Here is a 16,857-nt window from a genome sequence, read left to right as displayed (position 1 = left end):
TTGAAATGGTGTCGCCGACTACCTCGTATTTCTCCGTATAGACAGTATATAAAGCGCTATGTTTATTGCGCTAGCTCGTTTATTTTTGATTTGATCGGAATGTATTCTTAGATCTCTTTTGTAGAATTTGTTGCTGTACATTTTTGACAAGAGGATTTTTTCTGTAAAATCAGTATTTAACGACCTACAGCCAAAATAGTGAAAAAACATAGTTCTAACATTTTATTTTGTTTTATAAACAGATGTCGAAATGGTAGTGAGGCTTTTAACTTTTAGTATATTAATTGGGGCATGCTTAGGATTTTTTTCTAACTGGTCTGATTGACAGGAAAATTTTGCCCCTATATTCATGCTTTCAATTTGATGCACTTACTGTAATAATAATCTATTATTAGATAATAGATTAATGGATTTCCATGTTTTCCTTATATCCCTGGTGTATTTAATTGAGGTTTGGTAATATTTCTTTTTTCTTTCCTTATTAAATTTGTTAGGAAGTTTCTTTTTATATTGCAATGGATGGTTATTTCTTTGCTGTCTCGAGATTTTTTAACTCGATTTACAATATACGTTGTAGTAAGATTAACTGATCTGAATTCTTCACTCGTCAATTACCTTATAAGACTTGTTAATTCTCCTGTTAATAGTATATTTTTATAATTCTCAAAGACAGGATTTACTTCTAATAGTTTTGCACTTCTATAAAGTTATTTATTTTTAGTTTAAAATCTTCTATTCTATAGTTAATCTAATTTAATGTTTATAATTTTTCATCGTTTGATTTTGTCCATAAAACTGTAAATTTCTTGTTATTCCCAGTATCTACCGATTATACTTTTGAAATAAAAGCAGAAGATCTGCATGATAAACCTCGTAGTTTGGCTTTTTATTTGTTGATTCTCTTACTCAGAACATTCACAGCCCCCATCACACCCATTACAGAAAGTATAATTTTCACTGATTTATAGAATTCTTTTACATACTTTAAAATCTTTCATGTAATTTTTTTTTTATGAATATTCAACTTAGAAGAAGATCGGATCAATTTTAAAGGTTATGTTTCTTATTTTTCCATTTTAGTTACATTTTCGAGCGTGTAATAAACATATTTTTTTAATCAACGGAATATTTATCATTTTACAGTTGCATGTTTAAAACATAAGAATAATTAATTAGTGTTATATAATTTTACTGTTATTAATAACATCTTTAAGACTAAAACTATCCTTAAGGACACACTAATAACATATCAGCACTTTTATATACTTGTATATGTGTAAAATGTATTAACGTTATCTGTAAGTTATTACTAATTTATAATTTATATATTACTACTTCTGAATATGCATGCGTGAGTGCTAATTTTTATTTTTTTTTAGGGAAAACTAGCGGCAGTTATAAATTTAAATAAACATTTTCACCTTCCTAATATGTCAACCATACCTAATACAACTAATTAATTGTTGCGCTGTATTGTAAAATTATTACTGTTTAAAATTATTTATTTATTTGCATTTTATTTCATTTTTAAAGCTTAAAATATCTTATAAAGGAAAAAATGAATATTGTGAGATTGATTTATAACAAACTGTAAACAATGTTTGAAATGCTACGTTGTTTATATATGTGTATAAAGTTATTTGACAGCATTATATTTAATTACAAATAGTACAAATAGTATGAAAACATTTCCACTCCTTTCACCAGATTTTCAAAATACTATCTGCAATGCAGGTAAAATCAGTAAAATTTCGTGATTACGACGGTAATATTGATCTGTTTAGAATTCTGAAAAAACGTGAACATCCATAAAAAAATACTTCTGTTGGTTGCATTTAAGTGGCTCTACTCAAAATTATCATTTTAAATGAAGTAAATATAAAAACACTACAGCATTATTTATTTTTAATCAAGAAACTTTGTAGTTTTTGATTATTTGATCTGTCAAACCATGAACTTGTCATTCTTAATTTGAAACGGCTTATCTTATATATTAAAAAAATTAGGTTGAAAATCTATTTCCAATACATGTGGGCGTTTGACGGAGTGGGCTGATTTTTTTTTTTAATCTGCTCGAAGTGGCTCACAGATATGTCATCAGATGTGTCATAGAACATCAAACTTCAGTCTCCTCTGAGAATTCCTCAATAATTCTCATTTATTACTTAAATGAGGAAATTTCCGAAGTTATTACACGAAAATAACTTTGAAGATCCGTCAGTGCTTGATGACGTATTTGCGAACCATTCTGAGCAGAATAAAAAAAAATCAGCCCAATCCGTCCAGTAGAACGTTTGGACGAACTGAAAATAGGTTTTGAGCGCGCATTTTAACTGCGGTAGGAATGGAAAGATACAAACAAGGGGGGTTGGGAGTCAGAAATGTTGTAAATGGAATAGTTTTTTAGCAGATTTTTTAAAAATATATATTATTTCGTAACGCTGCAGAGCAGCTAGGGACACTAATTTCAGAGTTAATTTTTAAGAAAAGTTACAAGTAATTAAGTTTTGTAAGAAAAATATTTTGTTAATATTTGAAATCTAAATATATATTTTTTAATTTCTTATAGAGGACAGACTTCTTTTGCTAAATAATACAAAATATTTTTGCTATTAAAAATGATGCTTGTGCTTTGACAAGTTTCTATTAAAAATTAAAAACTGAGACAAAAGCATGAATTAAGAAACAGATTTAATATTAACATTTGGCATGTCAATGCAAGTCCGTTATTTAGAAAATAAAAGCTATTTTATTCGTAGAGAACCACAGTATTTTTATTAATTCTAAATAATCATTTAAGTAGACGGAAGGAAAGAGGAAGAGTACCGGAAATGAACGAATGAACATTACTGATTGATACGTTTCCGATTAGTGGTATAAGAAACAAGGGTTATCTTCCCTTTTCATTCGTCTAATAATAAGAGCACTTTGAAATCATTATTCTCATCTCAATCTTTAGCGATGTGATAAAGCATTTATTCTTATAGAAATCTTAATTTCTTATTTTATTTCTCGTAAAGTAAATTTATTTAAATATCTTAAATAAGCTTCGGTAACCAAGTTATCGGTTATTAACTATTCTTACTCTTAAGTGCACATTTCAAAACCAATTATTTTTTTAATTAAATCGAACTTTTATTAAATAACATTTATTATATTTATGATTCAAACATCGTAAAAGAAAACAGGATTTAAATAAATTCAAATGGAAATAAATAATTTTAAAATAATGAAAGCGCCTGTAAAAAGAGGAAAAAATGATAAGCTTTAAGATATCAGAATATATACAATAAAAGTTTTTATTTAGCCTATAGAATTAAACAATATGGACGAAATATAAAATATAATAAAACTAGATCGGCAAAACTTTAAACAGTTGTGCAAAAACGATAGTACAAAGATGAAAAAATAAAGTTATTTTAAAGAAGAGTTGGAAATATTGATTAATTTTCTTTGTAAATAATACAGGTAAAAGTATTTTAAAAAATTACAGATAATTGTATACAAACCCATTTTTACAGGAATCTTTAATAAGAAAAATGACTTGTTAATAAGAAAAAATTTAACAGGAATAGAGTTGTCCTAAGGAAACGTGTGTCAGAGATACTGCCTGTTCTCTCCATAAAAAGTTCGAGACCAGACAAATTTTAACGATAACGCCCTTTGAATATTGCCTCTCGACCATCATTTTATCATCTGTTTCCAATTAATACATCTTGATATTCTAAAATTTTATGTTTGTAACTCACAGTTACACTTGCTATAAGAACTACTAACGCAGCTACCTACGGACTCCAAATAAATAAAGCTTCCCAAGATATCTGAAAAGTTTTAGAATATACGAATCGATCAAAACCCTAACGAAGTATTTAAGGTTTCCTTATACCGTTCAAAAAGATTTTGTGTACGGTTCATTTGATGGTTTTCTATCGAGGGATTTTTAAAAATATGATATCGGCCTGAACTATCAAAGGAAACGAAAATTTTGCCCGTTTATCTCCCAACAATTTTAAAAGACAGCAGATTTCGAATAAATTTTGTTTTTGCAATTTTGTTAGCGATGAATGTTATTTTAATAATTTAGTAAGTACATTAAGAAATTGTATCCTCAAATTTCAACCGTTCAGTTTTATTTCAATTTTTTTTAAAAGCTAATTTTTTTTTATTTCACTATCTGAAGCGGTTGTTTTGAAGAGCGGTGCGTATTGATTACAAGTGTTTTTCTACTCTGTTAAAAAAATATACTTATCCTCCGATTCAATACAAATTAAATTTGATGTAAATTGGAATTTACAACATAATTTGTACGTGATATCTAATTTCTAGAAAACTATTTTATTATTTCATTTCCTATCCTAATCTCTTTTATATGTATTGTACACAAACAACCGATCTAGTTTTTTACACTCTTACCACAAACATCTAATCCTATTACTCAGTTATTTATCGCTTTTATTTCCACCTCGTAAAATAAATGGCTGAAAAATTATCCATTTACTTTTAAACTTATTATTTTTTCAGTACGGTAGATTTAAACAAAAAATTAAATATTTTTGGCATATATTTATCCTATTTGCGAATAAATAATTACCAAAAAAATTGCCATTAACTTTTTTCTTTTACTTAGAATTTATTTAAGAATATATTTTAATTTAATGTATAATATTTAACTACTAGGAACCACAACTACCAATAATTTTAATGAGTTAAAGAAAAGAATTAAGAAGTACAGTAGAGAGGGTACTTTTACATTATAACGACTACTCCATCATTTTTACCAATTATTTGGGAAATATTATTTCTGTTATCTTCAAATAGTCATTTATCATAATTATTTTTTACTAATAACGATTTAATTATGAAACTTCATCGACTATAAAGGTATATTCCGTATTGACTTTGTTATTTGTATACTGACTGAATGATTTTCTATTATGTTCATCTTAGCGAAATACCGTGTCGTGTTTTCTCTAAGTTATCGACTTGCTGACTGATGTTCCTTAGTCGTCCTACAAGGTTTTTTCTTAAGAGGGTTTTGTTAGCAATTTTAGGTTGATGAGTATTTTTTTCGTAAAGATGCTATATCGTTCATTTTTCATTTTAATGATCGCCATCAGGAAAATTATTGGGCAAGAGACGAAGATAATATATTATTAATATTTCACTAAAATACCGTTGAAAAACTGTAGATTTTTCATGATATAACTCTTTTTTTCCATTATATTTGAGTTTGCTCAGCGTCACTCATCGCGTAAGAATGATTAAAATTACCGTAAATATAATTTAAGGTTCTTAAAACTTGGCTGTGATCTCTGCTGTATTATAAACTTCAATATTCATACACTTTCCCCCTTCCCAATATGTAATCTTTTCAGGAATTTTATCTGTCTGATTACTTATTATAGAAAAATGTCTTAGGGCAAAACTTAAACCCATAAGGATTACAAACATTAAGAAGGTTTTTATTTTAAAGAAAGTTTTATCAAATGCTCTGATTTCCAATTTTTGAAAAGGTTTCGTAATAATTAGATGCATATGGTATACGTTACCCAGAAAAGAAAAATTAAGAAAAAAATAATAAATGTTTGAAATGTTGAAAATTTCAAACGGAGATCTCAGCCCTTATATTTAAATTTCAATTTTTTTCATTTTGCGATTTAAACGCTCAGGATTCATATTAGTGAAATGTCTACATAATAACTCGGCTGAGAAAGACAGACACTACCTATTTTTTCTCCGCATTAGATCAACGATCGTTTCCAAGTATTTTCATCGGTCATGGTGGATGTTTCGAGGTAGTTTCTAGAGTCCGTAAAAATTATTTTCTTTTATTTCCATTTAAAAAATTAATAGATTTTAACTTTTTTTTTCTATTACAGGCGGTTTGGGACCAAGTGCGCCGGCTGTTCTCAGGGCATCTCTCCGGCAGAGTTAGTTCGAAAAGCTAGAGATAAAGTGTTTCATGTAAACTGTTTTACTTGCATCGTTTGCCGCAAGAAACCTTCAACCGGTGAAGAACTCTATGTACTAGAGGACAACCAATTTATCTGCAAAAACGATTTTATGGCTGGAAAAAGAGGTAAGTGTTTTCTATTTTATCATTTTTAATAAACGATTGGAATAATAAATCCGTGTTGAGTTGATTATTTAATATTAATGTGATTAATCTTAAATTACGGTTTGAGGTTGTAGATGATCTAATATAGTGTCGAAGTTTAATTGTTTTTACATCATTAAAAGTTAATCGATTTATGCGTTTTTCGTAAAGTTAAAAAATGCCAAGAAGTAGAATTCAAAACATTTCTTTAAATATAATCATCACATAGAATCGAATCGAAACTCAAGTTTTATATACCGTTTAATTGGATATTTAAAAAAAAAATGAAGAAATATTAACCTTAAAATCGCATTTGATTTACAATTTTTGTAGACACTACAGTTCTATTAAAATAAATATCTTTTGGATTTAATGATCCTGAACCTAGATCTTAAATCTATGGATAAATTTGATCCAGTATCTCATTCAAACTCTTCTGTTCTTTTACTTTAAAAAAAAATTAAAGGATAAATTTCATTACAACAAAGTATGTTGAATGAGGTAAACTAGTATCAGGTCTGAGATCGAGAGTTGTTATAAAATTATAGTTAGCAAATTTTAAGATTCCCACTGTTAATTATTGAGTATTTTATTTATCACGCGGATTACAATTACTTGATTATATTTATATTATCATTAAAACTAATATTGTTGTTGATATCTACCTAAATCTCTTTATCCTCGTAGGTCGTTTTACATAGATGAAAAAACTTTCTTTTATTTTAATATTTTTTCTTAAGTACAGAACATGTACGTTTACCTATCATAATTATACGTAATAGAAAATAATACTTCGTTGCATGTCTTCTTTATCCTTCGATTCGATTACTTTATTCAGATTTTAAACACAAAATAATTTTACAAGAGCAGATAGTAGAATTTATTGTAAACACTCTGTACTTTCAATTAAAGGTTATCAATAATTCTATAATCCATTATAAATTGTAATGAATACAACACGCAATGAATTTTGGTCTTATTACTTAACTGTAGCTGTGGTTACGCTTACACAAACATATACACACACCCGATCTCGCGCACTAATTAAGATAAGCACATTATATACAAGAATCTTAACAACAAAGCATAATAAAAAGAAAAAAATAGCATAGACTGCCACTATTGTTTCGAAACAAAATTCCAATTTCTTACAATTATTACATATTTATATTTATTATTATTTTTAACTGAACGGAGATAGGTATCATATTTAGTTTGAAATTTATTATCAGGAGTAGAATCGATTTCTTCATAATATTAATAAATATTTTTTAGCTGAATAATTAAGGAACATATGTTATCAAAAAATAAAAATAAATATTAAACGTGTTTTACATACGCAATATTCTAGAAGTATGGAATTGTGCTGATTATTAGATCAGCCGTCATGAATTATAATCACTATGTTTTATTGATTTACTACAGAATTTTTCTAACCACGCATACACTCCCATCACACCACTCGCTTACTACCATTGATTAATAATATTGGGCGGTACTCCAGAATTTAAACTGTAAAATTATATTACTTTTAGCAGCTATGTAATAAATATAGCAGAAAAATATGAACGATACGTACATTAAAAGAAGTTTACTGATCAAAAGAGATAAAATACTATATATTTAAATGGTCAATCGTTAGTTAGATTAAATTGTTTTATCTATTGTTGAAATATTTAGATTTAATTAATTAATTAATTACTGCAATCTTAATTTATTTTGCGGTAAAAGACCATAGAAAATAAATAATTAGCACAAGTATACACTAAGCAGGTTATCCAAAGCATCCCTAAACTCTGGTAATTAAATAATAAGATGTACCGTAAGTAGCGGTTGGATGACGTGTTTTAAATAATAAAAACAATCATAAAAATTAAAAAAACACGACTGCCAAAAATAAAAAAATAAAAAAAATAAATCTAACTAATAAAAAAACAAGGTGTGGGAAGAAAGGACTAAACATCGTTATGCAGTATTTAATTAAACAAAGCAATGGATGACCGATAAACTTTCAGAAAATTTTAATTTGTTACGTATATTTTTCATGTAGAAACAGTAGGTATTTAAGGTTCTCTAATGATTAAGTTCTCACCAGGTCTTACATCGATTAGAAAATTTTGTCCATCAACGAAAATGTTTAAATGCAGTCGAGGGTTCGGTAATGCAGAAATATTACTATTTAGTGCACACTGATTGCTTTTAAATATTTTCATTGAAGGACAAAATTTTCTTATCGATGTAAGACCTGGTGAGAAGTTACAAACAACCTTATGCCTATTATTTCTACAATATGAAAAATATATTTAAACAGATTTAAACTGACTGAAAGTTGATCGGTCACGCGTTATTTTATTTAATTAAATACTGCATAATGATGTTTAGTCCTTTATTCCCATGCCTTGTTTTCTTCTTTTTTTTTTTAGTTCGATTTATTTTTTTTATTTTTAGGAGTCATGTTTTTTAATTAAAAAATTTTTTTTTATTGTTTAATAGAAACTAATTTTTTTATCTCAGATTATATTTATATTAAAGAAAGGAATTATTAGTTAATATTTAACAATAAAGAACATTCTTACGTGATCGAACATGCTGCCCGTCAAAAAAATAAAATTTTTAATTAAATTATACATAATAATAATTATAAAATAAATTAATAAATTTTGCTACCGTAATTCATTCATTCAATGTCGTAGCTGTTCTTAAAACACAATTATTTTCGATACAAATAAATAGATATTGAAAATACTATCGATTATCCATTTAGAATCGTATATATGATTATTTTTGGCCTTATAGTTACAATTAAACATACATATATTTATATATATATATATACATCCTACGACACTCCCCATAACGTAAAGATTCCAACGCGGGGTCATACATCTAAATCGGTTCGGCAATTGAGCTGCTACAGTGGAAAAAATGTAAATACATACATACAAGCATACATACACCCTAAAAACATTATACTCGTTTCTGGGTAGTCATGTAAAAAGGCGTGCCTTTCAAGAAATTTATTTCATCCTGCCAAAACAAAATGCACAGCCAAAATGCTCAGTCTTTTAGCCGATATGGATTCTAAAAAAATTCATCTTTACATAGGTGTTTTTATTATTTAAAATTTGAGAATTACTTATTGATTTTCATCGTTCGTAATAATGATTATAATATTTCATAAATTAAGATAACAGGCTTATAGATTATAAAAAATAGCATGACCGTTCTAAAGAGTTTTTTTTTTTTTATTTAAAAATTAGGTTGCTAAGATTATAAAAGTCTATTTCTTTTTATGAAAAAAAAAAAGAATATTTAACATTCATATAATAAGAAAAAAATACCTTATACTTTATTTATGTAAAAGCCCATTAAAATACGATTAATTCATTTCTTTTACTTTTAGAACGGTTAGGAAAAATTACTTTATGTCGAAAATTAGCCGATCCCGGGAGAGTAATATCTTGCCAGAGATACACAGTGTTCCATCTCCTTCACTGACGGATTAAGTGGATTTCCTGAGGGAAACTTAATTTACGTACTTGGAAGGAAAAATCTTCCATCTCGCCTTTAAAACCTGTCTTATATATGAACAATTTATTTCTTCAACGAAATATAGAACTGTTTTTTTTTCTTTTTTAACATTTACGTGTTTATGCGTGAAATCATACACTTATCGTATAAAATACACGCATAAAAAATCAAAATACCTTTAGAGTAGATTTATATATCTATAAACACTGTGATATTTAATTTTTTTTAACTGTTAGGGTGGAAATAGCCCTTCAGTTTTAATCTGATTATTGTTACTTAAAAAAAAAAAAAAAAAAAAAAAAAAAAAACACCTCTCGCTTAACGTTAAAAATTAAACACTTTCTGACTATGGAATAACAACGATGAGAATTATTAGAATAATAAAAATTATACCCACAAAGTTAAATATGAAGTATTATTTTTCCTTATTTTTATAAAGCTGGATAATTATATTAAAAAAATATGATGTTTTTAGTTGTTAAAAAAAATCGATAAAACGTTATTTAATCTATACATTATTATAACATTTATTTTTCACTAACACCTTATTGGAAATATCAATTTAGGAAAAAGTTTAAATTAAAATAAATATCCATCTGATAAACGTATATATACAAAATAAACTGGTAGTTTAAAGGTTGAAATTTGATTTTAGAGCTTGAAATAAGGAAAGAAGTTTATTACAAATATATGTCCGTAAACGCTTTGTTATCGAGTTACGACTAGCGAAATTTTTCGCCGGATCTCAGTTTCCTTGTTGAAAAGAGATCAAACTGAAACTTTTAAAGCATTATATAAGAGGTAAACTTGATGGTTTCTTTTTTTCTTTGAACTGAAAAATTTAATAAAATAAGTCCCAGAACTGTATGTCCTATAGTTTTCATGATATCTAACGTAAAACAGAAAAATCCGGTGACAAAAAAATTAATTTTTCAGGTTTTAAATACAATAGTTTTGTTAAATGACAGTAAATGCGTAAATTTTATTACCAAAACTTATAGAAAATTGAATTATGAGAAAACAGATTAACAGCCTATGAAAAAAAAACTTTTATTTTTAAAAAGAAAGAAAACAGAGACGCGGCATTTTTCTTAACAAAGGATTCAAAAATTTCACTTTTTTTAATTCAGATTCAATTGGAAAAGTGTGGGCACAGTTTAAAGTACAACAAACACAAAAACACTACACAACTTGATTTTTAAAAAATAATTAAACACAATCAAAGTTATGTCAAAAACAATTAAACCGCCTAACGTTTATTACTAACAGGTAACCACAATTTTTACACCGTAAGAAGAACGTGTATTTAGATTTTCATCAATTTATCTTCAACAGTTTTTGCTGGACTTTGATTATGAATCATTCAGGACATGTTATTTTATAAATATAGATTGTGTATTTTGTAATGCTGACTCTGATTAAAATTTATTCATGGTTTTTTTTTTACCCTTCCAGGAAAATGCTAGGGTAATTCCTTTTTTCATACGTGCATATCAGTCAATTTTCAACGCGGTCTGAATAATGTATTATTATGATCGGACAAAAAGATTTATTTATTTATAAGCACAATTGCGATTTCAATGGACACCAAAATTTTCTATTTCTCTACCTGAAGATAGTGTTTCTCTAATTTTAGAAAATTTAACATCTAAAAACGTTTAGTTCATTCTAAACTATTTTTTGAATTTTTTTTTAAGTTCAGGAAATGAATTTAAAAAAAAATCAATGTGGTTCACATAATGCTGATAAATAACGAATTAAATGTTTAAGGCCCCGAGTCGAGGAATGAACGGTTGTGACCGTGACGTCATGACACAATGGAGTAGTTATAATTTTTTGCTCAAAATATCTTAAAGAAGATATCTAAAGATTGAAATATGTCAGGCAAAACTTCATGTTTTCCTCCCCGGTCAGTAAATCTTAGACCTGTAAAATGATAAGTCTTTTCCCACCATCATTTTGATACGCTCATGTTATGGAATTTTTATTTTAATAATAATATCCTTAAGGAATTTTATATAAAGATATTCTTGGACAAATCAATTTGATTAAAAATATTTATTTTGTTTACGTATTTTAAAGCCTATTTATTGTTCTTCTTAATGAATAAAAATGAAATATATTTTAAAGTTGCGTCATTACATCGGTCGCAGATAGATTTTTTTTAACGGTACGGCATGTAATATCTAGTAGTGTCTGATCGTAAATTATCTGTAACTAATGGTAGATGTAATGTTTGTTGAAACATATAACTTAATAATAATAACTGCTGGCTGAAAACGGTGGGATGCGATGGGATGTTGAGTACAAGAGTATTTCATTGTCTGCTATCGACCGTCACAGACTAAGATGTTTGGTCCTTCATCCACTGTATCACTACCATCTCCACAAACGTTACTACTACTACAACCACCACCACCACTACTACTACTAGCAGCATCAGTAGTAGTGGTAGTAATCGTGTTGATAATAATAGCAATAATGGGATCCACCTCTGTCATAATTCAACGTAAAAAATAAAAAAATCTAGTCTGCCAAACGTCATTTCTTTATGTAACTGCCGTAACAGCTGCATAAAAGTGTAAAATTTAGTACAATTAGATTAAAATGTTATACGTTCCGAATAAATTAATTTTAAATAAAAAAAATATGAAAACTCGAGAAAAATTTGTAAAACGTTAAATAAAAATACAAAAATCAAAATACCAAGGTAATAAAATAATATTAAAAATATTATGAACTGTAAAAAAAAATTATGTATTTTTTACTTACCTGAAACTACTCTGCTTTTATTTTTATATACAATGGAAATCACTAAGTCCAGTTTTGAAATTATCCATAAAGATCGGTCAGAATTTTCATAATCCATTTTCCTATAATAAACGAATTTAAAAAAAACACTCAAAACAAAAAAATAAAAATAAACTGGTTTAATATTATTTATTGGCCGTAGATAAAACTAAATTTAAATTAACTTTTATATTTAATTTTACAATATATTATTAAATCAGGAAAATTATGCAATAACTTTTCATCAAACCACGGTTCAGAGTTATGTTTTCTGAAAATAATTATATTCGATATAAAACAATTCCTTGCGGTTAAAAAACTGAAGATGCCACTTTATAGGGCTGAAAATTACCCGGCCCTATTGCCGCTATACATTAATATCATCAGTTCAAGGAGAAATAAAATATGAAACCACTTTATTCCTCATTTTCCCTGCCATAAGGTTCATTTTAGTTTTGAAAATAGTTAGATAACTTTCGGGAGTAATTTCTGTTTCATATCACATATCCTGCGATCATTTTCGTAATAGATCTCAGAAGATAGTAAAATAATTTGTTTTTTCTATGTTATCAGATACCCATTATTCTATCTAAGACGGTCGTATATAAATCTGTGGGAAATTAAAAGAAAATAATCGCGTAAATTAAAATAAAAGAAAAAGAAACGTTATATTAAAAATCAGCAAAGCTAAAAATTACTTAATTGTAGTAAAAAAATATTTTTATATTATATCCGTTAATATTTTAAAACTTTAATAAGTCCTCCCAAATTAGATTAAAAATAACGTAGCAGATGATAAAAAACAAATTAACTGAATTATTAATAAAATTACTAGTTTGATACTTAGGAAAAGATATACGACATTTATTATTACAAAACGGGAAAACTATCAAACTTTTATGTTCATTTTAATAAGACGAAAAATAATATTTTATCCAATAATTATAATTAACCTATATTATTATGGCGTTGAAATTATATTATTAAGAAAAAAATTGTTTAAAATAACTTCTGCAGAAAGGAAAAAGTACTGTAACGTCGCATAACATTGATCACATGGACAGCATAATGGAACTCTGCTGTTATGGTAATGTCTGGTTTAATTAATCTTTCGTGAGGGTTGCTGTACTCTCCAATCCATATAGAAATTATTAATAAAAATCTATATTAAAAAATATATACTCGTCCATAAAAGTAATTTGTTTTTTATTTTTTATTAATTCATTTATTATTATTATGAATATGTTTTCACTATTCATATCAAAATGAACTTAACATGTTTTTATTTTTATTTCATAAAATAACCAGTACTGACTGAAAAAATTATTACTTTAAGAACGGTTGATAACTGTAAATTCGTTCCGCCAAAAAATCATAAAACAAGTATAAAGTCATAAAGACAAAAAATTAAATTAGGGCACCTTTCTTTCATTTTTCTTCCATTTATATTAGAATAAAGAAGTGAAATCGCGTAGGATAACAGAATGGTCATCGGAATATAAAAAAGTTAAAAAAGTAGTACTAGTAATTTCTTATCCTAATTATGAAGGGAGTTAAACCTCAAAATCATCCGCAACGATAGTCGCACTATATATGTAAAAATAGGGAAAATTGTAAATAACACATAAATATATCACAGTTTTCTATATCGCTTCGCTAATTATATTTAATATAACTGAAACAAAGTCGTGGTTTATAAGTTAACAAAACAGTTAAATGAATACTATTAAAACCTATAACATTAAAAACAAATTGACATTAAAAATATATATAAAATATATTAATATAAAACTCCTTTGAAAATTGAAAGATTTCACACTATACAGAATAAATCAAATTCACAAATAACTCAATAATTAGTTTCATCGTATTTTATGTCAGTATGTTGTATGGATGTGAATTATACCTTAACATCTTCTTTTTTTTATACTTATATACACACTACTCGAATGTACCTGTCTTTATCGCTCACGTTTATGATCGTTGATTCTCGGAAAACAGAACCGTAAAAATAAAAATTTATCTACATTACTGTACTTTTGAATTCATTTTTGTTATTTATTTTTAATTTAATATTCACGTTTAAAACTTTTGATATTTATAAATAGTACACTAAATTTACAGCATGACTTTTGGTTTTTGATTTCTTTTTTTTCTAAGAAGACGAATAATAAGTTAAGAAACAATATGAACACAGAAGCAGTACTTGATATTATTATACAGATTTATCACGGATGTGTTATAAATACGTTCTTTTTTTTGGAAAAACCTTCTTAGAGGTTACGATAAATCAACTTTGGTTATGCTTTCTATGTGCCCATATAGTGTGGATCCTTCTCTTCTTGTATCCACTTCCTTTTAATTTTTCCTTTACTGAATTACCCTTCTAAAACGTGTGTGTCTGTGTTGATTTATTGTGTCCCTCTCATTTATTGTGTGTCTGTGTTGATTCAATGTTTTCCATGTTTTTCTGTTTCTTGAAACCATGTGAGCTTGGATTTATAACTTCTTAGGAAGTTACAAAGATCTGTTTAGTTAATCTGTTGTCATCCATTCTGCGTTTATGTCCATAGACATCTTTTCTTCATAACTTCTGATAGTTTTTCAGCTTTGAAATATAGTTTTCTATTGGGTCGTAATATGAATTCCAATTTCCTGTCACTTTTATGCCCTAGTATTTTCTTCAGAATTCTCCTTTTAGTCTATTCTAATTTTTGGAGATCTCCAATTCCGGTTAGTCAAAATGTTTTTACTGCGTAAAGTATTTTTTATCTAACCACTTTTTGATAATGTCTCAGTTTTGTGTTCTACGACAACGATTTCTTGTTATATGTGTTTCTTGTAATCCGAAATGCTCTTTTCATTCTTTGTATTCTAGTTTGTATCGCTAATTTTTTTTGTGGGGTTTTCGATATCCATTCTCCAAGAAATTTAAAGCAATCCGTTTTAGATATGGTTTTATTATTTTTGTTAATGTATTGGGATGCATCGCTGACGTTTGTCATCAACTGTGTTTTTTTAAAGAATATTTGTAATCCTACTTTTGTTGTGTGTTTTTGTAGTTTTATGATTTGTTGTTGCGCATTTTTAAGTGAATCTGAAATTAATGCCATGTCATTTGCGAAAGCTAAGCAATCTACCGCGATCTTATTTGAGTTCCTTCCAAGTTGTATGCCCTTATTATAAATACATTTATTATTATTTCTTTAACGTTGACATACTTACACATCAAATAAATAATTATATATCTGTCTTAAAAAAAAGGATATAAATAATTTTCATATAAATAACTTTTAAGCGATAACTCTTTATAGTACTTATCTGTTTATTAATAAATTTAAATAGAAATAAGGAGAGCATTTCATTAATCTTACAGTAGAATTTCATGGAGGGTAAAGATTTTATGGGAGGAAAATCAAGGTGCTTCTTCGTGAAAACAGGATTATAATGGAAAGAGAAATTTGAATCTTTACTGCTCTATTTTTGTTGATGCTTATTTACATCATTAAGATTCAGTTTGTCTTATTTTTTTCTTTAACGTTATAAAGTTTAACGTTATAAACCTACTTACCTGTCGCTTGTAATATTATCATCGGTAGATTTACAAACTAATTATTAAGGTAAATGTTAAAATTTTTTCTATTTGTGATGTAAGACATTTGTACATATATCTAAACTTCAATACGAAAAAATATTAATATGAAAAAATTTACCTTTAAAATACCTTTATTTATCTAAATTTAAATAAATAACTTTATTTATGAAATAAATTAATTTAAATAAAATTTTAAATGTATGATGTTATCGGATAAGTTACGTAAAAACATGTTCTTACAGTAGAATAACATCGTATTAAACACGAAAAAATTAAAAAAATAGAAACTGAATATAAATAATCGCTACAAGAAAGTAAATACAACCACACGTACGCACCCGTATTCTGACCTACCCAGAATAAAAAGAGTTCTATATTACGCAAAACTTATGTTATTATTAAGAATATATCATTTTCAAAACTACAAATTTTGATGATTCCATAATTGTAAGTTCTACTTTTCATCGCGTCTAAATTATATTAGTGAAATCGGGTAAATTTGTATTAAATTTGAATATACGTTGATTTGATTAAATTTTTAGCTTTGGAAAGCTTGATGACTAAAAGAATACATGACGTTTCAAAAACGTTGACTGTAACCCGTAAAATAAAAAAAATGTTTCCTATCATTCTTGCTTTTTTATTTTCTATTAAGTTTTAGGTGAAGAAATTCAAAGATATCCAGTTTGGTAGTTTAAATTATACCTTGAAATTTTGTACCTTGGTTTCGCTCCACATCTAGAAAGGAATAATTTTCTTTTGTGTTCTCGCTTCTTTCATATTCTATCAATAACTATATAGGAGAATAAGATTAATATTTTATGGTAAGTAACATTTAATTGGA

At 26.9% G+C, this 16,857-nt stretch overlaps 1 protein-coding gene across 2 annotated transcripts in view; it reads left to right on the top strand.

Moving 5' to 3' along the window:
- Positions 1 to 16,857, top strand: part of Lim1 (LIM homeobox 1) — a 299,256-nt gene that overhangs the window by 133,815 nt on the left and 148,584 nt on the right. For both annotated transcript variants that reach the window (XM_075361933.1, XM_075361932.1), the window contains one exon: positions 5,880 to 6,079. In XM_075361933.1, the coding sequence (XP_075218048.1) occupies positions 5,880 to 6,079 (200 nt within the window). The remainder of the gene's footprint in view (positions 1 to 5,879; positions 6,080 to 16,857) is intronic.

The sequence above is a fragment of the Lycorma delicatula genome, chromosome 4 (assembly GCF_047948215.1).
Source record: "Lycorma delicatula isolate Av1 chromosome 4, ASM4794821v1, whole genome shotgun sequence".
Taxonomy (NCBI): domain Eukaryota; kingdom Metazoa; phylum Arthropoda; class Insecta; order Hemiptera; family Fulgoridae; genus Lycorma; species Lycorma delicatula.
This window is presented reverse-complemented; position numbering and strand designations above follow the sequence as displayed.